Source organism: Hemicordylus capensis, chromosome 4, assembly GCF_027244095.1.
Source record: "Hemicordylus capensis ecotype Gifberg chromosome 4, rHemCap1.1.pri, whole genome shotgun sequence".
NCBI lineage: Eukaryota > Metazoa > Chordata > Lepidosauria > Squamata > Cordylidae > Hemicordylus > Hemicordylus capensis.
The window spans coordinates 43,955,001-43,979,666 of record NC_069660.1 but is presented as its reverse complement, the minus strand read 5'-3'; the positions used below and the strand labels follow the sequence as shown (position 1 = coordinate 43,979,666).

General features: G+C 45.3%; 1 protein-coding gene across 5 annotated transcripts in view; it reads right to left on the bottom strand.

The window, feature by feature from the left end:
- DLGAP4 (DLG associated protein 4) overlaps window positions 1-24,666 on the bottom strand; it is a 536,166-nt gene that overhangs the window by 89,449 nt on the left and 422,051 nt on the right. The window contains exon 1 of one of the 5 annotated variants that reach the window (XM_053313665.1): window positions 103-519. The exons of the other annotated variants lie outside the window; for them this stretch is intronic. Within the exon in view, the coding sequence (XP_053169640.1) occupies window positions 103-133 (31 nt within the window). The 5' untranslated portion in view covers window positions 134-519. Of the gene's footprint in view, window positions 1-102; window positions 520-24,666 lie in introns of those variants that run through there. 5 annotated transcript variants of the gene reach the window in all.

Sequence of the window (24,666 nt, the reverse complement as noted above, 5' to 3'; positions counted from 1 at the left end):
AATTTAAAAAACAGAAGCAGAACCTTGAGCGGTGCGCTTGCTTGCACAGCCATCCCGAGATTTGCATGCGCTAATGAAAACCCCAAAATTCTGTACACTCACATTGTTTAAATAGCTCCAGACACAAAGCCATGAGAGACACAAAGAGGGTGGGGGACTAGAAAGAGAAGAAGAAGAGAGAGAAAGGCGAGAAAGAGTGATGGAAGAGGCGGCTCTTCCTGTCGCCTTGGAGGAGAGGAGAGCGCGATCGCTACAGCAGAGGAACAGAGCCGCGGTCCACCCTGTTCATTGAGAAAACAACAAGGAGCTCCCGATCGAGGAAGAAAGAGCGGGCGGCTGTGCGAGAGGCAAGGCAACACCACCAGCAGGCCTGCCCTTTGCTGATCAAGGCCGTGATGAGTGCAGGCAAGGGCGAGGAGGAGGAGCAGCAGCTGCCGATGATGATCTACCCGGTGCTGGAAAAAGATAAAGTAACAGAGACGACGAGACGCACAGACTGCTTTGGCAGCAGCGACAACACACTCACCCTCCTCCCTCACTCAGCCAGCCCCATCCGCTCCTGTACTTCCAATGGGAGGAGCATCTGGGTTAAAGCCCAGGGTTCGCCACGCCCACCTTCCTCGGGGCGCGCCCGCCCGACGCAGCAGCAGCAGCAGCAAGAGCGAGGAGCAAGATGCCGCTGGTGCGAGCCGAGGCTGCGCGACTGGGGCAGGGGAAAGAAGGCAGGGCAACGGCGGCACCCGACGGTGAAGGAAGCTTCGCCGGAGCCTGCCAATAGGAAGGAGAGGGGAGGGCGCTGCGCCGCCGCCGCCGCGAGCCCCGCTGCCGGTGGGCTGCTGCAAGGAAGGCAGAGCAAGCCGCTGCTCCAGCTCGCCAGCGCCCTCCGCTTCAGCCAGAGCTGCGAAACCAGTTCCAGCTAGTATTCCGCACATGCTCACAAGACACGTCGCTGGCTCTCGCTCTCTGAGTGAGGGGAGGGGGCGTGCAAAGGCTGGTGGCCATGCCTTGCGTGGAGGCGGCGGCGAAGTTGAAATCCCCCAGGTATGACGGGCACACAGCGTGAGCACCCCCGTCATGTAGGCTGCGACACTCGAGCCTTCCTTTCCTACAGGAGGCGGAGATGGGGGAAGATCCGCATCCGCAGACAGATGGACAACCGGTATGTGCCGGCCCCCCACCCCCTCCGCGCGGGAGGGAGGGAGGGAGGCACTGGCAGCAAGAAGATGCAGATGCAGATGGCGGAAAAAACGCACGCTCTTAAGAGTCCAAAAATATCCCCGGATCCAAGCAAGGGATGCATTTCACGGCACAGATTGAGTGCTTGGAGGGAAGGCTGGCACAGATTTAGTGCTGGGAGAAGCTCCCTCCGGACAGATTGTTTCAACAAGACAACAAGCTCTCAAAATTCCAAGGAAAGGCGCTGCCAGTTACTCTCCAAGCATCAGTGAACTTTAGATACTAATTTGTTTCACCAGAGAGTCTCAGGATGGATAAATCAAGGAGTCGAACCGAATCTGAACCCGTAAACTAGCTGAGAAACTGTTTCAGTGAACTGAAACTGAAAGAAACCTGACATTTCTTGGTTGCCTTGAACCTGAGCCAAACCCTCAAACACAGTGTTGAAACTGGTTCAAAATAGGTGGTTCAATAATCGGGATCTAAGCTTTCAATAGTATGATTGTCTTTTTTTCCTATTTTTTAAAAACATCCTATGCATTTTGGTTGTAGATCAGGGGTGTAGCTATAATTGAGCAGATGGGTTCAAAGAACCTGCCCTCCCCAGCTCCTGGGGGGGGGCAGCTCCACCCCTCCCTATTTTCTTCGTTATCTTTCTCACTCCATGGGGCCACCAGGGAGATGGGTGAACACGGCCCCCTCTCTCTCCCCTAGCTACACCCCGTTGTAGACATTTTAAAAAATCCAAGGAGAAGCAGTCTGTTATAATTCCATTCATTTTATGAACAGACGACGTTGCTTTGCAAGCAGAATAAGTTGCTATGATTTACTCTGCATGACATAAATCTAAAATGGGTTACTAAATCTAAAGTTAGTATCTGAACTGCAGAGTTAAAATATACAGGCTGACCCTGAGGAATGAAGCAGGTGTGTAAGTAGCAGCTACAGGGCCATAGCGGGCTCACTGCCACCATTGCTCTTATCTGCCTCGGTTACACATGTGTAATGGAACAAGTGGCCGATTCTTTCTTGAGCTCCCAAAGTTCTTTGGACATTCTGTTAAATTATTTTAACATTTACAAAGGCCCTTGGCTTTCACTAGACACTGCCTACATATTTTAAACCTCAGCAACAATGAGAACTAGAAACTTAGAAATAACAAAGTATTGGTGGGATGCCATATTCCTATGCTTGCCAAGCACACCATGAATTCACAAAACACACAGGGTTTGTACAGTAGAACCAGGACTTGGACTTTTTTGACAGACACACAGAATGTAAAATACATTAAAGTTTCTAGACTGGTTTCTTTTGTGCATCACAGAGTGATCCTATGCTTGTTTACTTTGAAATAAGTCCCACTGTATTCAATGCAGCTTTTGCTCTGGTAGGTGTACAAAGGACTGCAGGCTTAATTTTAAAGGCACAGAACTTTTTCTGGGAAAAGGAAGGGATTGTCCTCTATTTTTGTTTGACATGTGTTAGAGATTTTTTTAAAAGGCTGGAAATCTACAAAAGTTGCAAGACTATTGTCTATGACAATGTGAAAAAACGGTCCTGTTATTTGATCATCAAAAAATCAATAAAGGGGAAACCTACAAAAACACACTTTAATGAAAGTGGGTGGTGGATGTCAAAAATATGATGTAGCAACAAATACCCTTGAAGCTCTTATGAGTTTTTGCTACATTTTTTGTTTTAACTCTGAGGTCCCCAGCCTTGGGTCCCCAGATGTTGGACTACAATTCCCATCTTCCCCAGCCACAATGGCCAAGGTTGGGAACCCCTGTTAACTTATGAGGTAGTGCAGCTCCTTTTCTTACTGTAGAGGTCACATTTAACCTTCTGATTAAATATGTTAATATGGGGTGACCAATATTTATATTTTATTTTATTGTTGAATTTATATACCGCCTTTCATTACAAACAATCTCAAGGCAGTTTACAAAAGTTAAAAAACATACAATAAAATGACAATAAAAATATTAAGCTAAAAATATAAAAACAAACCAAATTCAAAATCTATAAAATACAAGCATAAAAAATATACACGAGTAAAAACACGTAGAAGCAGCAATAAAAACAATAATGTAAAAGCCTGGATAAAGAGCCAAAATTTAACAAGATTTCTAAAAACTGTGATGGAGAGCATTCCAAAGTTTGGGGGCAGCAACAGAGAAGGCCCTGTCCCGAATGCACAACAGCTGAGCCTCCCTCATTGTTGGCACCTGGAGCAGAGCCCCCTCAGATGACCTTGTCAAGTGGGCAGCAACCCTTGGGAGCAGGCAGTCCCTCAGGTACCCCGGGCCCAAACCGTTAAGGGCTTTAAAGGTCAAAACCAGCACCTTGAATTGGACCCGGAAACGAACTGGCAGCCAGTGCAACTCTTTCAGAATGGGTGTGATGTGCTCCCATCGGGCAGCTCCGGATAAAACTCTCGCTGCCGCATTTTGCACTAGCTGCAGTTTCCAGATATTCTTCAAGGGCAACCCGTAGAGCGCGTTACAGTATTCCAGCCGTGGCATGACTAAGGCATGGGTAACCGTGGCCAGATCTTCCTTCTCGAGAAAGGGATGCAGCTGGCGCACTAGGTGAAGCTGTGCAAAGGCACCCCTGGCCCCCGCCTCCACCTGAGCTTCCAAAAGCAGAGCTGGGTCCAGTAGTACCCCCTTGCTCCATTAGGGTTGATAGAGTGCCCTAGCACACATGGGTCTTAACTTAGCATACATATAGTACACTAACTCGTTCTCCCACAACCTATGGAGCGGAACCGAGCCTTGAAGAGAGAACAATGACCATGAAGATGGCATTTCCAACTGTTCTTGGCAAAAATGAAGGGGGCTTTCAGGCTTGGCAGGCAATTCTGTTCCCAGAGCTGGAACATGCAGGAACCGTACACACACTTGCTTGAGTTGCTTGTTATTCAAAATGGCCAGTTAGTGCTATAATTTATTTATGTTCCACTGATTGTACCACTGCTCTGCAAAGGTATGTAGGGGCTGGCTTTTAAGGAAAGGGAAGTCAGAACACAGTGAAGAGCCTTATAAATGGTCTGGCTTTCCTCTCCCAAAGCCAGATTCCACAATTTGTTCCTTGGACTCTCTCTTTATTCCATCAGTGGAACTAATCTATATTCAGCCATCTGATCTAGTGTTGAAACATTAAACAGTAAAGCAAAAGACCTGGTAGGGATCCAACTATCCTTTTATCAATATGGGCCAGAGAAGGCATTGGCTCAGAGCATGGGCTGGCCTCCTCTAGAATGCTAAGGCTCTCTCTAGTGCCTGCTAAGAAAATTAGATGTAAATGGTGTTCTTTTGTAAAGTAAAGGTAAGGTTGTGCTGTCGAGTTGGTGTCAACTCCTGGCGACCACAGAGCCCTGTGGTTGTCTTTGGTAGAATACAGGAGGGGTTTACCATTGCCATTTCCAGCGCAGTATGAGATGATGCCTTTTAGCATCTTACTATATCGCTGCTGATATAGGTATTTCCCATAGTCTGGGAAAAATACCAGTGGGGATTCAAACCAGCAACCTCTTGCTCCCTAGGCAAGTTACTTGTCCTGTTTTAAAAATGAGGGAAGAATCCTAGGAGCTGATTTGCCATCTCTAAAGACATTTAAAGGGGGGGGGGCATATCACACTGTTTAGGGAAGGATGGTACCAATGACGCGCTGCTTACTGGTTTGGGTTGTATAAATACTTAGAATAATCATTTTCTGCGTTCACAGATGGCAATAACTATTTTGAGTTGCAATACTTAATACCAAGCAAGCGGGCAGCTTGCACTGTGAGAGCTACAAGCCACCTGCTTGGCTTCTTCTTTTTTTAAATAGTCTTTAGTGCAGCCTTAAAAATGTACATGGAGTCTTCCTGCTGCCCTCTGCCAACCTATTCAGCCAGCGTGGTGTAGTGGTTAGAGTGCTGGACTAGGACCGGGGAGACCAGAGTTCAAATCCCCATTCAGCCATAAAACTAGCTGGGTGACTCTGGGCCAGTCACTTCTCTCTCAGCATAACCTACCTCACAGGGTTGTTGTGAAAGAGAAACTCAAGTATGTAGTACACCGCTCTGGGCTCCTTGGAGGAAGAGCAGGATATAAATGTAATAATAATAATAATAATAATAATTATTATTAATAATGTATGCCATCAGTTTGAGGTATCAGTAGCTCCACCATTCTTGAGTCAGAATACAAGAGTGGATCTACCATTGGGTAACCGTGTGCAGAGGACACGGGCCACCCAGTGAGGCCCATTAGTGGACTCTCAGTGGGGCCAGGGTTGGGGGAGCTGTGCACTGCTTACCTCCACAGTCCCCTCTTGGCCACAGACTCGTTTACACTGACTTGCCTCCCTTTATCAGCAAAACATGGTCAAATGCCATCGCCACCAGCAATTGGTAAAACACATGTTCACAACCTATTCTGACCCTATTATTGCCATCAGCTATTTAAGGGTGAGGGTAACTTCTGGAAGTGATTACTAATATTCTTCTGAGTTTTTACTCATAAACAAGATTCTTCTCACATTATATTTGACACAGACAGCACTTATCCCACTGCTCTTGTGTCCATTAAAAAGCAGTCTCACAGTAACTCTTCTCAATAGGCAACACTCTCTTTATGCAAGATTGCAGGGTAATGGTTGAACATTTAACTGTTGTCTTGTGTGGTCAGATTTGATCTTTGGTCCCCTGCTAGGAAATGTAGTGATCAGATGCTCTTTGTCTACCAGCGGTCATTTAATTACAATTGTGCAAAATGCTTAAAGTGCCCCAAAGCAAAACACATCTGTTCTGCATTTTGGGGTAGCATCCTGAGCCTCTGTAGTGAATTTCTCTTACTCTTTTTGTATCAGAGTGTGGTAAAACATGCATTGGAATGAAGGTGTGAGAATCTTGGTGTATGTCTACATGGGACATCCTACTATGATCAATCCATACACAAGTTGCAAAATACGGCAAGCAAAATTCAGGCAATAAGTCATGAGAAAGGTGGTTGGAAAACTTTGAAAAATAGATATTAAACTGGCAGGGCTATCTCTAGCTTTTATGAGGCCCAGTTTGCTTTTGTGCAACTAGTTATTGTGCAACTAATTTCTCCTCATATAATGTGTGCATGTGCAGAGGTGGATTTTGGGTAATTTTGAAGCCTGGCCCTAAAGGCCTTTGCAAATTAAGCATCATCCCCCTATGCGCGCGTGTGTGCACACACACACACAGACACAGCATTTTGAACATGTGGGTTCTTGAGGGTACAAACAGCAACTGAATTCATAAGAATGTAAGAATATAAAACAAGTATATTTATGCAAATATGCATTAGCAGAAACATTTCAACACACAGCATATTCCCATTCCACATATTTCATTTTGGGCCCCCAGGAGCTCTGGACTTCCACCCGGAAGTCCAGGTGGAAGAGTGCCTCTGTGTTTGTGTTGTGGGTGGTGGCGGGGGAAAGCTTTGCTGTAGAATAAATTGATATACTGTGGGGAGAAGGTTGCTTGGACAGGAGGTTAAACAAAAAGGTTCATCTGCCTGTGCTGGTGAGGAAGAATACAGAGTCTAAAATGAAATTAAATAGAGAAGGGAAGAAGTGTATGAAGTAGGAACACATAGTCACCCTTTTCAGACATTATGTTGTACAGTTGTCTGAACACATGTATGTATTTTTGTGTGAATAACTGTAGATGTGTTCATTTAGAAGACCTCTCAAATGCAGGGTACAGATAGGATGTTGTAGTGGATTAAATGCCTTTGTCTCAGAGCTAGCTCACGTGCGGGAAAGAAAAGCTGAATCATCCTTGCTGAGCTGCCTGGCTCGGCTTCTCCTAAGACTATTCTGTATTCCTGGTAGGTTTAAAATGCTGCTACCACCACCCCTCTTATCGACAAAGCTTGAACCTCCCTGGGCTTGGGGTGGAATCCCAGGGAAAACTCTCTTTATTTTGCTCTTGGGTAAGTACAAAAATCTTCCACATGCAAGCCTATATGTGGTGAGAAAACCGATAGCTTCTGACCATTTGAGGATGTGATTGCACCACAGAAAAATCCCCCTTCCTCCCCTTTACCCCTGAGTTAAAAACCAACTCGGAGAGGCTTGTAAAAAGAAAAGAACTAACAAAACACCCCAGTTTTATTCAATTACTACAGACTGCTTCCCTCTGAGGCTTCCTCAGCTTTTTAAATACAGCCAAAAACACTTAGTAAGTTACAGAAATAGGTTGTATTAATGCATGCCCAAATGCTTATAGAGTCTTTTGCAAAACCCTAGGAAGGAAGGGCGTAGGCTAGTGTTTCTTACTTCAGTTACGTTACAGGTAAACTACAATAGAACAGCATCAGGAATATGCAAAAGTACACACACCAAAGAAATATAAGTTTCTAACACAAAGTCTGACGAAACAAACTTTTTCCTAAAATAATATTCCCTAAGCCAAAGGCTTCCTTTCATTGAACTCATCAAACTCCAGATGAGAATTCAAGCTTCGTGCCCTCCTGTCCTTCAAAGATCTGCAGAGTCATTCTCCTACAGCCAATTTCCATGGCTGCATGTCCTCCTGTGCACCTCCCACCTAGCTTCTTTCTCCAACAAAGACCTCCCTTCCTGGCAACAGCTCTCCAGGTCCCACCCACCTGGTCTGCTGATTGGCTGAACCCTGGAGTTCACCAGCCTGTCAGTCAAGACAGGTTTCACTTACAGTTAACTCTCTAGCGCAGGGGTGGGGAACCCTGGCCCTCCAGTTGTTTTTGAACTACAACTCCCACCATCCCCAGCCACAATGGCTGGGGATGATGGGAGTTGTAGTTCAACAACAGCTAGAGGGCCAAGGTTCCCCATCTCTGCTCTAGTGGGAGGGGAGTCTGATTACTAGAGACGTGTACAGAATCTTACTTATTTTCATCTGTATACCATTCTTCCTCCAAGGAGCCCAGAGTGGTGTACATGGTTATGTATATCCTCACAACAACCCTGTGAGGTAAGTTAGACTGAGAGAGATGTGATTGGCTCAGAGTCACCCAGTGAGGCTCATGGCTGAATGGGGATTTAAACTCAGGGTCTCCACACCTCTAGTCCAAATGCTCTAACCACTACACCATGCTGGCAGAATAACTATTGGCGGATAGATCTGTACATGTGTACACTACACACAGATTGTATGTGCACTGAACATAATGCGCGCATAGGGCTAGTCTTGTCGATGTGTTCTAGGTTCCCTTTTTCAAAATGTTAAAGGAGAACTGCTGCAGTGGTACACTAGAGAGTTCTTAGTTGCTACGACGTTAATAAAACACCTCTTTATGACTTTTAAAAATGATATAGGGTTTTTTGGTTTTTTTGTGGGGCAGGGGGAAGTGTGCTAATCACCAGTCAGTGATATATTACTAGTTAACACTTGTAATTCTCATGCAGTCACAGTGTACACAGCATTCCATACTACAATGGATGAATTTACTGGAATGGGTGAAGGAAATCCTGACTGATAAACTATGCAGCCTCCGGCGTGCATTTAGAGCAGAATTGTACAACTCCGGCCCTCCAGCCTTTTTTGGACCACAGCCCTCATCATCCCCAGACACAGTGGCCTACATTCAGGGATGATGGGAGCTGAACATCTGCTGGAGAGTCAAAGTTGTGCAGCCCTGGTTTAGGGCAACATAGGTGCTACTGCATTTTCCGAATGGCTTTTGCAAAAGCTCACACATGTGCAGACACTGGAGTGAGGGAGTTGTGCAAATTCAGCATTTGCACAAATGTGCCTTTTGCAATAGCCATTAAGAAGATGCAGCAGTGCCTGCATTGCGCTAAACATGCATGGAAGGCTGCATGGTATGTCAGCCCACATTTCTAACAAAATACAGTTTCCTTACAAAAACAAGTCTTGACTATTGGAGTCCCCTAAAACAACAGTGTAATCACTGCACATTTATTATAGCATACAATAATTGATTGGAAAGGCAAGAGAACACACACACTGGAGCCCAATCAGACAGAGATGCATGACGCATCTTGCGGTCTGAACTCAGAGCTGCTTATGTGCGTTCACTGGGATGATTGTGTCTTGTGAAGCTCCACAGAACTGATTTTGGCTTCCGAACTGTTTATAGAGTGATATTGCTATTTGAGTAAGATAGAGCTGCACATCATTCATTCATTCATTCATTCAGTTTATATACTGCTCTTCTTAAAGTAGCTCAGGGAGGTTTGCAATTGTGGAGAACACAGTAGCACGGAATGAGAGACAAAATATGAAAAAGATGATGAAAGGTGACAAAGGAGAGATGAATGCCGAGTGCAGCTAGGTTGCTATGAAGCCAATTTCGGATTTTGCTATTAGATCTCTATTGGTTTCAGAGTCATAACTATTGTGAGAATAATGACATAGGGCCAGCTTGCTGTATAGGCTGGTCATATTACAAAAAACGTTAAGGTCTCTGTTCCTTTAAACCATGCCTGCTCAACTTCTGCCCTCCTACAGATGTTGGCCTACAGCTCCTATGATCCCTGGCTATTGGCCACTATGGCTAGGGTTTATGGGAGTTGTAGTCCAAAAACAGCTGGGGGGCCTAAGTTGAGCAGGCCTGCTTTAAACACACACCGACATGGACATGTCTATCTATTTAACCCTTTTGTGACGTATCAGAAACATTAGAAGGGCCACCTGAGAAAGAAAGGGAGCCAGCCCTGCACCAGCTTCACACACAGGGGGCAATGTGACATATGCTGGCACCATTGACTGCATTGAGTTCTGAGACCCACACAGATATGCCCCAAGAGTTCTGGGGGAGGCAAAATTCAGTAAATGCCATTTTCACAGTTGTGTATCACTGTGACAGACAAGACTGCCGCTGCACTCAGGAAACGTTAGCTTTCCTCAGAGAAGTCTTATTTAGATTTGTTTCATTTTCATTCCACTCTTCCTCAAAGAGGATTGTATATAAAACGTTTCTTTTTATCTTCCCAGCAACCCTGTGAGGTAGACTAGGCTGAGAGAAAATGACTGGCCCAAGGTCACCTTTGTAGCTGTGTTGGGGTTTTGAGTCCAGGTCTCTCCAGTCCAAGTCCAACATGCAAACCAGTGCACCTCAAAAACCCTTGCCATTTTTAATGTTTGTCTGCCCCTCAGGCTGTGGACTTTGATGGCCAGCAGAGCCAAGAATAGCCAGCCCAGAATGCAACAATGTCTGCTTGTGTTCCTCCCACTTCTAGCAAGAAGCCAGATTGCTGTGGGTGCCAGCTTCTGTACCCTGTCTTATACTACTTGGTGACATCTAGCTACTTGTAAGCTATTTGGCAGCATGAGAGGAATGTAATAGATCAAGAACTCAGTAACATAAGGCAAGCAGATGGCCAGAAGGCAGCACAGGTTGGAGACAGAAATCAGAAAATGCATGACATAGTTCATAGCAAAACAGAGCCACGCCAAAGTGATTGCTAAGACACAGTTGATACGCATGCCAGAATGAGAATAAGGCAAGGCGGTCAATATTACAAGTCTATGTAACCCTTCTAGTTGTGAAGATCATTCTAAAACTGAGCGTTCCAGAAAGGTCCAACAGCAAAATATAAAAAAGCAAACCAAATATGTGGCATATGATTTTTCAAGTAATCACATTTGGGAGACCTGACTTTTGAATGCCAGAATTGGCATTGCCGACGCATACCTATAATGCTGGCCAAGCTCCCTAGGTACATCTACTTTTCCGTGTGTGTGTTTTTTTTACTCCTCACCCCCCGCCCCATTCATCATTTATACAGCTGTTTATGTACGCACTAAATGCTTTATAATCCTCATCTCATACATGCTCTTACAAACATAGTACTATTCAGATATTATGTTGTATGTGTATGTGTTGTATGTTGTAGGTTATGCCAGCCTAACCTACTTCACAAGGTTGTTGTGAGGAGAAACTTAAGTATGTAGTACACCGCTCTGGGCTCCTTGGAGGGAAGAGCGGGATATAAAATGTAATAAAATAAATAAATAAATAAATAAATGTGTGTATTCAAGTGTCTGTACACATATGTGTTTTTGTGACTGTACTGTCCATGTATTTATTTAAAAAGTAAACCTGGACACAGGCCCTTCAATTCAGGATACAGATAGGAAGTGTACTAATGTACATGCATTGTACTGTTATTTACACATTTTGTTCATATGTGCAGATCTGTACATGCATACCCTTCACACAGATTGCATTATCACTGAACATAACATATGAATAGGGTTACGAAGAGGCGGCACACAAGCTGAAATTTCACTGGCAAAACACAGTTCTGCCTTATTTTCTCACTCAAATGGACATGAGGAAACTATTGTCCAGATACGTTATCTTAGCCTGGGGAAATAAAAATGCATGTGTGTACAACCCAGAGAACATGAGAGGCATATACATCTCATGCTTTTATGTGCACAGCTATATTATCAGCAACTTTTCTCTGTACTTGCCAAAATACACTAAGTAACATTCTTTTCCTCCCTTTCTCCCACACAAATACCAGGGATAGAATGAAACAAAAAAGGTTGCACTGCATATGGGTGGTCACAGACCCATATGTAAGCTGCGTAATGCCCTGCCTACTTCCAGAAAAAGCAGCTGCTCCTCCTGCCCAGAAGATGGAATCTAGGCCAAAAAGAAAAGCAAAAAACTCTTAGAGAGAAAAATAATTATTACAGCCATGGAAGGCAATGTGGGGTCAGTGTGGGTTGTTATAATTAGTCATCATAGCAACCCACAGAGTAATCTCTGTGGGGCTTTAGGTTCTCGCATACAGCTGCTGAGCTATGCTTCATCAGTGGCAGACGATTCTTTGCTCATGTGGTTACACAGCAGAGCTGCTCCTCCACAGATCGGTATTTGGTTAATTGATCAAGGGAACACAAATTTGCATCCAAATGCTTGAGAATAACAGAATTCATGATTGAATTTCTCAAGGTCTTTCTCTTTGGTCAAGATCAGCTATGGGCTGTGGTACTGGGTGAGAGGGACTTAGCCATCTCTCTTCATATCACTTCCCTGATTCAAATTTCTCCCTCCCCACAAAGCTGCTAGTAGAGACGGAACTCCCCAGAGATGGAAGTTTGGGGCAGTCTGCAAATTTGATAGATAGATAGATAGATAGATAGATAGATGGTGTGGAAGAGAGGAAGAAAAGCAGGTACCATACAGGCAGAGTGCACTCAGGTAATTTTGGAGCCTGAACCTAAAGGCCTTTGGAGGCCCCCACCCACCCACTTGCTGGAGCGCCGCCCTACAAACACTATAACAAACAGTATTTTTAACACATGGGTTCTTGAGGGCACAACCAGCAACTGAACTCACAAGAATGTAAGAATATAAAACAGGTAAAAGGAGAGGAGAGCTGGTCTTGTGGCAGCAAGCATGACTTGTCCCCATAGCTAAGCAGGGTCTGCCCTGGTTGCATATGAATGGGAGACTTGATGTGTGAGCACCGTAAGATATTCCCCTCAGGGGATGAAGCCGCTCTGGGAAGAGCAGAAGGTTTCAAGTTCCCTCCCTGGCTTCTGAGAGAGATAGGGCTGAGAGAGATTCCTGCCTGCAACCTTGGAGAAGCCGCTGCCAGTCTGTGAAGACAATACTGAGCTAGATAGACCAATGGTCTGACTCAGTATATGGCAGTTCCTATGTTCCTAGGTATATTTATGCAAATATGCAGTAGCAGAAACATTTCAACACGCAACTTAACATATTCCCATCCCACATATCCCCCCCGCCCTCTGTCTCAAAAGCACCTGGCACAGGTCATAATCACACTCAGCCGTCCAGCGCAGTGTGGGCCAGTGGTAACCACACCACCCAGGACAGACTAAAGAGGATTTGAGGGGCCCCAGGGGGTGTCCAAAGTCCAGGTGTAAGAGTTCCACTGCATACAGGTATCTGCCCCTCCTTCATGGATAATACCTCTTTGGAGGGATTTGGACTGGCCTGAAGCACAAGGGAAAGGGTTAACCCACCTTCTCCAGCATAGTGGTCCCAATCCAAATTAGGGTACCTTTTAGCTGCTTTTAACCACAGAATAATACAATGAGAGACCCATTCACAAATGCCATACCTAATGCAGCCTTCACACTTCCATGAAATCTGTTCTTTTTAACTCCATAAGTATGAGAGCTAGTTACAACTACTCAGTGGTGAAAGAAATGCATTCTGCACAAGCTCAGAGGCACTTTCTATTGCCATTCATATGATGCAGGAAGAATAAAAGAACTGCACTGAGGAAAGTCCAATTTTCTTCTACGTTCCAGACATAATGCATGCCAACCTTTGTGACAAAACCTCAGCAACAACTATGAACAGGGCCACTGAATAGACAGCGTGAAGTAAGCAATCTGTCCTGGAAGTTTTTCACATGGAGCTTTTAAAGACCTTGCATCTAAAGAACCTGCATCTCCTCTGGAATGAAAGGGGTGCATTCACATATTAGCCAGATTTACACCGAAGTCCCTAAGAGTTATCAAGGAGCAGTTCTCAAACAATTCAGGGTTTTCACTGTGCATTAGAGTGTAGCCCAATTTCTATCCGAGGTAAAATAATCCACTATTTGCATCGGTTTTGGGGGACAACGAGTTTGCAGTAAAGCCTCCCAGTAAACTCATGGTAAAGCCTGCTGTGTGTAAAATCCCTGGTGTTTCAGACTGCATGGGGTTAATTCTCAGGAACTCCCATATCTCTTGTTATGTTGAGGTATGTTAAACCATTCAGCCACTACAATTGCTCTTAAAACACTTTCATCTCTGATACTGTATATCTAAAAGTAGGCATTGGAACCTTGCCTTTACCCACTAAAATCTCTGACCCCACCCAGGGGCATAGAGATAATAATAGCCACAGCAGAAGTGGCAGAGAGAGCTGGGACCTAAAGGACTTTGAAGCACCCCTCCCCACCTCTGGAGCACCCCCCCAGCTGAAAAGTTAAGCATCATCTCCCTACACACACACACCGTGACAAACATGGTATTTTTAACATGAGGTATATTTATGCAAATATGCAGTAGCAGAAACATTTTCGACACGCAATTTAACATATTCCTATCCCACATTTTTCTTTCCCCACTCCCTCCTTTGTCTCTAAAGCACCTGGCACAGGTCATAATCACACTCGGCTGCTCAGCACAGTGCAGGCCAGCAGTGACCACACCACCTGGGATAGTCTAAAGAGGATTTGGGGGCCTCAGAGGGTGTGGAGGCCAGTGTTCCCTCTAACAAGGGTTCCTGGATGTTGTTGACTAAAACTCCCAGAATCCCCAAGCAAAAGCCATTGCAGCTGGGGATTCTGGGAGTTGTAGTCAGCAACATCTGGGAATCCCTATTAGAGGGAACACTGGTGGAGGCCCTGGACTTCGGCCTCCAAGTCCAGGGGTAAGAGCGCCACTGGGAAGTGGCTGCACAGGGGCTGCCGCAGCCCTGCCGCTGCCTAGGGGCTGCCAGCCATCTCCCCAGCACACTATTCCCACATTGGGTGCGCCACTGCCTAGCCTTTGCCACAGCTGCACTCATGAGCTGGTGCAGCCCGATGATGTCACCATGCCCACATGCTAGCTTGGTGATGTCATCAGGCCACATTGGCATGTAGGTGTGAAGATTGCCGGGATCATGGGTGGCAGCAGTGGGGATGGCAGCTGCAGTGAAGAAGGCAGGCATGTAGGCAGGATGCCCATCCTTATATTCTGCACCAGGGCCACTTCCAATCTTGCTACGCCCCTGACCCAATTCCTGAAATGGCATCCCTGTTGTGGGATTCTGACAGTGATTCTCAAGTGTGGCAATGCACCAGACCAGTTTATGACATCACCCAACATCATACACCTGTAATCAGCAACTCCTTTTACTGGAGGGCTACTCAGAAATGGTGATGGAGGGAAGTGGGCCAAAGCACACTCCTTTCTGAAAAGGGGCTGCCAGCAAGTCTCATGGCCACAGCCACCAATCCCTCCACACTCAGCTTTCCAAGGCAGCGATCCTGTGCACACTTTAGTGGGACTTACTTCTGAGTAAGCAATGCATAAGCGTATTCTGTAAACAGGCAACTGGTGGATCTAATGGTATTTGGCCCTAGGGCTGCCAGTAGATTATTTTTATTCATTTAGTACATTATTATCTCACTCTTCCTCAAAGAGCTTAGGCCAATGCACATGGTCTCCACACTCCACATCCTGCACTCTGGAGAAGTACATGGTACACTCTATCAAATACTGTATTTACTTGAATCCAAGACTAGGTGTTTTCCAAGTCTTTTGATATTAAAAATTGGGAGGTCATCTTAAATTAAGAGTCCTCTTAATTTTGAGTAAATGCAGGGGGCCCTGTATTTAACCTCTGCTTTTTAAGAGGTCGTCTTAAATTCAGAGTTGTCTTCAATTCAGGTAAATATGGCAATATATACTCTACATTCAGGGCAGGTCAATTTTAGCCCTCTTGCAGATGTTGGCCTACAACTCCCTTCATCCCTGCCTACTGGCCACTGTGGCTGGGAAGTATGGGAGTTGTAGTGCAAAAACAGCTGGGGGGCCTGAGTTAAGCAGGTCCACAAATTTAAAATTTTGTCAGTAAAAGCAATGCTATTTGTTACAATGTTTTCAAAATGTACTCCCACTGCTCAACAATCTTTGGATTCATATGTATAAAACAATACATATACAAGCCACTCCCTCTAAGGACTACACTTAGATGGGATGCCCATTAGCCAGCTATGGGCAATCTATTGCCCTCCACTTGCTGCATCGTCCCCATTTTGCTAGAATACCCCCAAATTCCAGCATACTGACATTTTTGCTCTTAAAGAAGGAAATTAAACCCCTCAAGCATTTTCCCCCATTCCCAGCTTAGGCAGGATAACCTCGAATTTATTTATTAAAGTCAAGGACTGAAAGCAGCTGTCAGCAGAATTTCTGTGAATTAGATGAGTACATTTCACTGGGTTCCCTCCACACTTTGCAAGGTACAAAGGCTTTGTTTAAGTCATGAAAAAGCAGGCAATCATCTATTTCTGGCTGTCAGATCTCAGTTAACTTTCATATAATGTGCAACCGAAACCTGAATTTATGGGAAGAACTGAAATACAGGGTGGCTTATCAAATGCATGCTGGTTGTCAACCCCCTCCCTCCCCCCCACACACTTTTGTTCTTTGCAAACAGGAGATTGTGTCCTCCTAAGGAAGATGTGTGAGAGAGAAATGGAAATGAACTGAAAGGAAATCCAGGTAGAAGCAAAAGATCAAGCAAGAGTGAAGAATCATAGGATTTTTCTGTATTTGTGATTTGAAAGAAAATACCACACTGATTGGAATGTACAGTATATAGGGTTTTAAAATGCATCTCTTCCACTTTATATATTGTTGTATGAATAACATTCTAAAGTGATACTTTTGAAACTATAAGGCATTTTTGGAATCCATTTGTAAAAGTACCCTGAGCTATTCAAGCAAACCCACAACCTGCTACCCAGGCAAATGTATTTAGCCATTAGAGAGCACCTTCTTCTGTATGATCACCATTGCATGTTGAGGTCATCTGGAGAGGTCCGTCTCCAGTTACCACCAGTACATCTGGTGGTGACTCGGAACTGGGCCTTCTCTGTAGCTGCTCCTGCCCTATGGAATGCACTCCCGGCAGATATCCACAGTTTAGGCTTGCTGTTGACCTTTAAGAGAGCCCTAAAGACGTACTTGTTTGGCCTGGCCTTCCAAGGTTTTTAAATTTTTAAAATATTTTTAATTGGTTTAAAATTGTGTTTAAAATCTTTTGATATTGTTTTAAGTAGTGTGATTTAAATGATGTTTGTTTGTTTTTTAAACTAGCTGTATACCAGCCAGAGCCGCAGGATGGGACAATTTATAAATGTAATAAATAATAAATAAATATAATAAATATGAATAACAACAACAACAACAACAACAATAATAATAATGGTACAGAGACTGCCTGGAGAAGGCAGAACCTCCCCCCAACCCCCGTTTTTTTTAAGCCTTCAGGTCTCAATGTAATTGGGGGGAAACAACAAAAACATTGAGAGCATAACTGTTGTGCAATCTCAGATACATTAATCCAGTCCAACTTTTATTAACCTGCCAAGATAGCTCATCCATGTATCAGGGACAGATAGGGCTGATATATTCAGCCAGTGGGAATTTGCACTCTTTTCCTATTCTCTCAAAGGAAAAGAGCAGAAACAGTGTTTTAAATAGAAGCAGGCCTTATATTCCACAGCCAAGTGCAATTTATTTTCCATGAGACAATCCATAAATCTCTAAAAGCCACAAATCCCATGCTGATTGCAGCCTGAGCCGATTTCTGTGCAACGCACAACATCACAATGCTCTCTGCCATTTCAGTGCAGAGAGCATCTGAGTTTGGGTGGTTTCGTACAACGACAACAGCAACTGCATGACATGTGCAGGTAGAAAATCTTTTGGCCAAACCATCTTCTCTAATTACTCAGGAACAGCTGGGTGTTTCAGGCAAGATGCCACCCTGTGCAAGTATTTGAAAGGCTTATCACCTGTTTGCATCCAGGGGGAATGACATTAATCCAAATCACTTGAAGGGAATTGGGGGGGGGGGTACAGGCAGAGGGAAAGCTTGAGGAGCAACTCCTCACATTATTTTGCGAGGGGAAGGAAAAACACAGGGGAGTGATATGGATTATTTGGTTTGATGGGGCAGCTCACTAAAATGAGGGGTAAAGGTAAAGTTGTGCCATTGAGTCGATGTTGACTCCTGGCGCCCACAGAGCCCTGTGGTTTTCTTTGGTAGAATACAGGAGAGGTTTACCATTGTCTCCTCCCGCGCAGTGTGAGATGATGCATTTCAGCATCTTCCTATATCGCTGCTGCCCAATATAGGGAAACTATGCTGCCCATAGTCTGGGAAACATACCAGCAGGGATTCGAACCGGCAACCTCTGGCTTGCTAGTCAAGTCCTCAAATGCCCTTCCACTGGCTCTAGCAGAGGGAAGAAGAGAGAGGAAGGGAGTTTATCATCCACCCTGTGTCACCCTGCCCTGGAAGATGGTGAGTAGAGCTTGTGGTGAGTACCCAGCAGTAGCTGCCTCCCTGTTTCCCGAAGGCTCTCTCTCCTTGGGAGTAACAGTGCTGCAGGCCTCTGTTGATGGCAGAGCTGCAGTTTCCAGGAGGGCCCAGAGTGCTGACTCAGCAGTTGCTGCTGGGCCTTGCAACATTTTCTGGGCTGGCAGTATAAAAGAGCATACTGCCATGGTGGCGAGCTTGCCATTGGTGAGGGTCGCCCCTTTGGGAACCACGAGGGTCAGGGCTCTGCTCTGCTTGCTGGGGGAACAGTTTTAGCTGTTTAATCATATGCCTGAGTGAAGATGCAAACCTGGGGAATGCTGGGGGTGCTTCAGTTAGTGGTTATAAGTCGGGGAAGGTATGGCATGGGGCCTTGTTGACACCAGCTGGAGAGGGGAAGAGTGGCTCAGCATCTTATTCTGATCCCTTCTTTTGGCTGTTCTCATCATAGAAGTGTTCCTGTCTGCCATACTGTACTTGTCCTTTGGCCTGCTGGTGCTGCTGTTTAATGCCAGGTCAGTCCAGAATAAGATCTCTATTATCCACGATTTAATTGTGGAAGAAGGGGCCGATCTGGTTTGTATTATGGAGACCTGGGTTGGGGAGCTGGGAGAGATTAGTCTTTCCCAGCTGTGTATTTAGTGCATCATCAGCACAGGCTGGAGGGCCAGGGATGGAGGCTCGCTGTAATTTCTAAAAGCTCTATTTTCCTCTCTAGGCCCCCCATCCAAGTGGTTGCCGATTCAGAGTGTTTGTCCCTGTTGTTGGGCTCTCAGAAGAGAGTGGGGATTCTGTGGGTGCACCACCTACCCCCCTGTCCAGCTGTCTTCTTGCCTGAGCTCACAGTCGTGGTCTCAGATTGGGTGTTGAGAATTCCCAGAATGATTCTTCTGGGTGACTTCAACATCCATACTGATGCTGCCTTGCCTGTGGCCGCTCAGGACTTCATGGCCACCATGACAATCATGGGACTGTCCCAACACGTTGTTGGCTCAACACATGAAAAGGGGCATATTTTGGATCTGGGTTTTTTTTTTTACTGGGTAGGAGGATGGTGATTTGAAAGTGGTGGGTGTGTTATCTGTGCCCTTGTGGTGGTCAGATCACTTCCTTCTGAGGTTTAGTGTTTCAGCGGGTATACCACTCTGCAAGAGTGGGGAGCCTATTAAAATGGTCTGCCCCAAGGGACTGATGGACTGGGGGATCTCCTGGGGGGGATTTTCCAGCTGATAAGGCAGGCACTCCTGTTGAGGCCCTAGTTGCTCTCTGGAATGGAGAGAGAGCTTAGGAGGTTGACACGATTACTCCCATAAAGCATAGCCCATGCAGCACCTTAATATACACCTGAGCTGAGCAGCGGCATAGCCACCATTGCGCGAACAGGTTCAAAGAACCCGGGCTGCCATTGAAAAAGGCTGCTAAAGCCCCGTGGCTCAGGCTCCAGAGGAGCCCAGAGCAAACTCCCCCCTCCCATGCCCGGGCCACTGAGAGCCCGGGCAAACTCTCCACTAGTTATTTCAGGCAGCGCCAACTGCCCGAAAAGACATATTTCCCTTTCTCTCCCTCTCTGGAGGAAGAGAAAGGGGAAAACATCCTATCAGGCAGCTGACGCTGCTGGACTGAGAGCTCACTTGGGCTCTCGGCAGCTCATGCCACGCCCCCTTTGCCCATGATGTCACACTCAAAGGGGTGTGGTCCAGGCTGCTGAGAGCCTGAGAGAGCTCTCAGCTTGTCATTTCAGGTTGGGAAACAGGCGTGTTGTTGGCAAACATACATTTTTCTCCCAGGTGAAGTTTTGGGCTGTTTTGTGGTGGGAACGTGCTTCTTTCTTTCTTTCTTTCTTTCTTTCTTTCTTTCTTTCTTTCTTTCTTTCTTTCTTTCTTTCTTTCCTTCCTTCCTTCCTTCCTTCCCTTTATTTTTCTTTTCTTTTCTTTCTTGCTTCCCCTCTCCCTCCAGTTCCACAACTGACTTGTGACTGTGTGCACGCGCTTTCACGGTTCCTTTTAAACTCTGGGTCGCAAGCACCCAAAAGTGTTTGCCCTCCCGGAAACAGGGCCAGGACATGTCCTCAGACACAACGCTGGTTTACTCAGCAGACCACAATAATTTGCAAGGTTTACAATTAAGCCTGCAAATCTGCCTCATTTCTGCAGTCCTCCTTTTATCTATATTGGGTGTGCCTTGTAGCAAGTGAATGCATTTGTTCGGGCTCTTGGTAGCCTGGGTGGGAGGGGGGAGTTTGCTCTGGGCTCCTCTGGACCCGAGCCACGCCACCATGCATGTAACATCACACATACATGGGCGTATGTGGAGGGGGCCACCAAGCGGGGCTGGACCCACGCCGCCGTTCGGCTGACTCCGTGCCTGGAGCTGAGGGAGATGAAGCAAGCTGGGAGATGGCTGGAAAGCAGGTTAGAGCTCATTACAGGTTAGAGCTCATTATTGAGCCTACTCTGTGGCAGTGATGGAACAGAAGAAATGTTTTTTTTCTCCATCCACCATTGCATCCTCTCAGTGCCATTCAGCAGGGCTTTTCTGGGTAGTGTGGGGCCTCTTGAAATCTGGCCCTGGGCAAGATGTGTTAGAACTCTTGTAGCACACTGTGACACATTTGCACAGCACTTTGAGGATAAAGAAGCTCATATTCACCAGGAGTTGGGCTCTACAGCAGATGCAGTGTCATTGGGAGATGTGTCCAGTGTACCACCTGGTCCAGTTTTTCTGAAAGAGTTTCAGTTATTGGTTTCTGAGGATGTGGACAATGTGTTCTGTTTAGTTCATCCAACCACGTGCATGCTTGACCTTGGCCCTTCATGGCTTATTCAATCTACTAGGGAGGGAATTTTTATCTAGGGAATTTTAGAGGGAATTGAGTTCTAAATGCCTCCATTGAGAGAGGGAGTGGTCCCAGCTTTGTTGAAGAAAGCTATTATTTGACGACTCATAAAGAAACCTAATTTGGACCCAGAGGATGTAAACAACTATACAGGTGAAACTCGGAAAATGAGAATATCGTGCAAAAGTCCATTAATTTCAGTAATGCAAATTAAAAGGTGAAACTGATATATGAGACAGACGCATTACATGCAAAGCGAGATAAGTCAAGCCTTAATTTGTTATAATTGTGATGATCATGGCGTACAGCTCATGAAAACCCCAAATCCACAATCCCAGAAAATTAGAATATTACATGGAACCAAGAAGACAAGGATTGTAGAATAGAACAATATCGGACCTCTGAAAAGTATAAGCATGCATATGTATTCAGTACTTGATTTGGGCCCCTTTTGCAGCAATTACTGCCTCAATGCGGCGTGGCATGGATGCTATCAGCCTGTGGCACTGATGAGGTATTATGGAAGACCAGGATGCTTCATTAGCGGCCTTCAGCTCTTCTGCATTGTTTGGTCTCATGTCTCTCATCCTTCTCTTGGCAATGCCCCATAGATTCTCTATGGGGTCAGGTCAGGTGAATTTGCTGGCCAATCAAGCACAGTACACTGTATACTTTTCAGAGGTCCGATATTGTTCTGTTCTACAATCCTTGTCTTATTGGTTCCATGTAATATGCTAATTTTCTGGGATTGTGGATTTGGGGTTTTCATGAGCTATACGCCATGATCATCACAATTATAACAAATTAAGGCTTGACTTATCTCACTTTGCATGTAATGCGTCTGTCTCATATATCAGTTTCACCTTTTAATTTGCATTACTGAAATTAATGGACTTTTGCACGATATTCTAATTTTCCGAGTTTCACCTGTAGGCCTGTGGCCAATATTCCCTTCCTAGGAATATAATGGCTGACCACTTCCAGACACTCTTGGAGGAAATGGATTATCTTTTATGTGAAATTGTCAGAGACTTTTGCTGAGAGGAACAAACTTGTGAGGGGACTTTATAAAAAGATCTTGGGCATTGCCAATTAATATGATGAATGCTGTGTGGACCTCCATTTGAACTTTGCTTGCAGCTAATTGTGGCAAAGGAATGCAGCATGCATGCTAAAGGGAACTAATGTGGAAGTACCCTAGGTCCCATTGAGTTCACTGGAGATTACTCCCAAGTAAGTATGCATGCAATCATTTTAATTGTTAATTGTTTTTTTATTTTAATGTGAACCTCCCTGAGCCACTTTTGGAAGGGCGGTATATAAATCAATCAGTCAGTCTGTCAGTCAGTCAGTGAATCAATCAATCAAATAAATAAATCATATGTACACTTTTTCTTGGAAGCAAGCTCCATTGAACACAATTAACTTTCTTCCAAGTAAACATAAACAGAGAGTCAGGGTAATAATAATGGTTCTACCATATCTGTTTGAAATAAGCAAAATAGCAGTCTGCTATTTTTCACTTGCAAACCAAGTATAACTCAAAAGGGGCCTCAAAATCCTGATACTTTTGAAGAAATCAATCGCCTTTCCCTAAGTAGGCCAAATTAATGGTCACAGTCGCAGCAAAATCTTTCTAGTCATGTAACAGGGTGGGATATTGAGAAAAACACTTAAACACTTGGAGTTACTGCTCCAAATGAAGTCAATGAAAGAACATTCTTAATGGAGCCTAGGGAAACATGAGATTGGGTCCCAGCTTGCTGTGGGTGTGGTCCCATCTGTGAGGAAAAAATAAGCTTTTGCTCTGAGTAAGAGGATTAAGGGTAGAAAGAGAGACATCTTGGCAGTATATTGCACTTGGCCAGCTGTTTCTTGGACATTTAATGGCACAGGTCAGGGCTAGCTTAGCCATGTGACAAAGTTTCTGTATCATCCAGGAAATGATGATAAAACCTTCTGAGCACCCTGTATTAGCCAGGCAACCTTCCACATCGTTTTAAAGTTTGTTATACCTTGGTAACCAGCCCTTGATGGTTAATTTAAAAAAAGACACTGAAAGAGGAAAGCACTGCGGACTGGATCAAACAGCAAGCGTCTGGATAGAAAATATCCTACTTTTGTAGGATATTGCTCCGGTCCCATCTACGTACAGGTACAGTTAGCTTTCTTCTTATTTTTATTTGGAACAGCAATACCTCTGGGCCACATGTTGACAAGTGGCTTGAAATGCAGCACACAGGAAAGAGAGGAGAAAAGGGGGTGGGGGTGCTGCTCCACTAAAGAAAGACACCCCATCCACAATTCTAGCCTGCAAACATGTTGACTGGGCATCCACAGCGTATAAGGCACACAGATAATCCACTGCAACAGTACTTTTCTTCAGGTATGCACTCAGAGAATTATTTTGAAATTTGCCATTTGCATGCTGGAACCAAATAGATGTCCAGCCTGTCTATATATGTGTTTGAGCAGCTGCTCTGCGGAGTAGCAGTGACAACTCACCCGCTGAGCCGAGGGCTACAACAAGTTCAAGACTTGCAATAAGAGGACGGCAGAGCTCCTTGGTGGTGGAACACTTTCTTTGCATGGGGTTCAATCCCTGACCTTGCCAGTTAAACAGGATTGCAGGTGTTAGGAAAGGCCTCTGCCTGAGACCCTGGATAGCCACTGCCAGTAAAAACTAACACGACTGGGCTATTTGGACCAATGGTCTGGCTGAGGCCCAAACTACAGGCGATACCAACGTGTTTATGTAAACCCAGGTCTCCCCTGAGCACAGCAGAGGGAGTGTTTCTGATTTTTAGAGCAAAAGCAGCACATGAATAAAGGGTATTCAACCCTCTCCCTGGCCTATGGCTTATCTCCATGCAGCCTTTCTCCTGGTGTCACTTCCCCCAGTCAGAGTCCAGCTGGCACAAAAGAACTGGTGGTGATGACAAGGAGAGATTACAGTGTGTCCAGTGGCAGGCGTGGGAAGGGTTCACCTCCACTTAGGAACATAGGAGCCTGCCTTCAGTATTGTCTGCACTGACCAGTAACAGCTCTCCAGGGTTTCAGGCAGGAGTCTTTCCCAGCCCTACTTGGAGATGCCAGGGATTGAACCTGGGACCTTCTACATGCAAAACAGATGCTCTTCCACTAAACTAAAGTCCCATCCCCAACTTACTTACACATCAGTGTTCCCTCCAGCAGAGAATTCCAGATGTTGTTGACTACAACTCCCATAATTCCCAGCCAAAGGTCATCACAGCTGGGGATGCTGGGAGTTGTAGTCAACAACATCTGGAATTCCCTGTTAGAGCACTTCCTTTTTACTCTCAACACTGGATCCTCCCACCAGTGTTCCCTCTCTAACAGAGATTCCCAGATGTTGTTGACTACAACTCCCAGAACTCCCAGCTGCAATGACTTTTGCTTGGGGATGATGGGAGTTGTTGTCAGCAACATCTGGGAATCCCTGTTAGAGGGAACACTGCTTCCCACCCTGGGAAGTTTTATTCTGTGACAGACCTGGGTTTAAACAAGCAGGTCTGTTACTGTCACATATTTGATCCCTAGTTTAAGGCAGATCCATATGTGATTCAAATCCATGATAGGGATTGC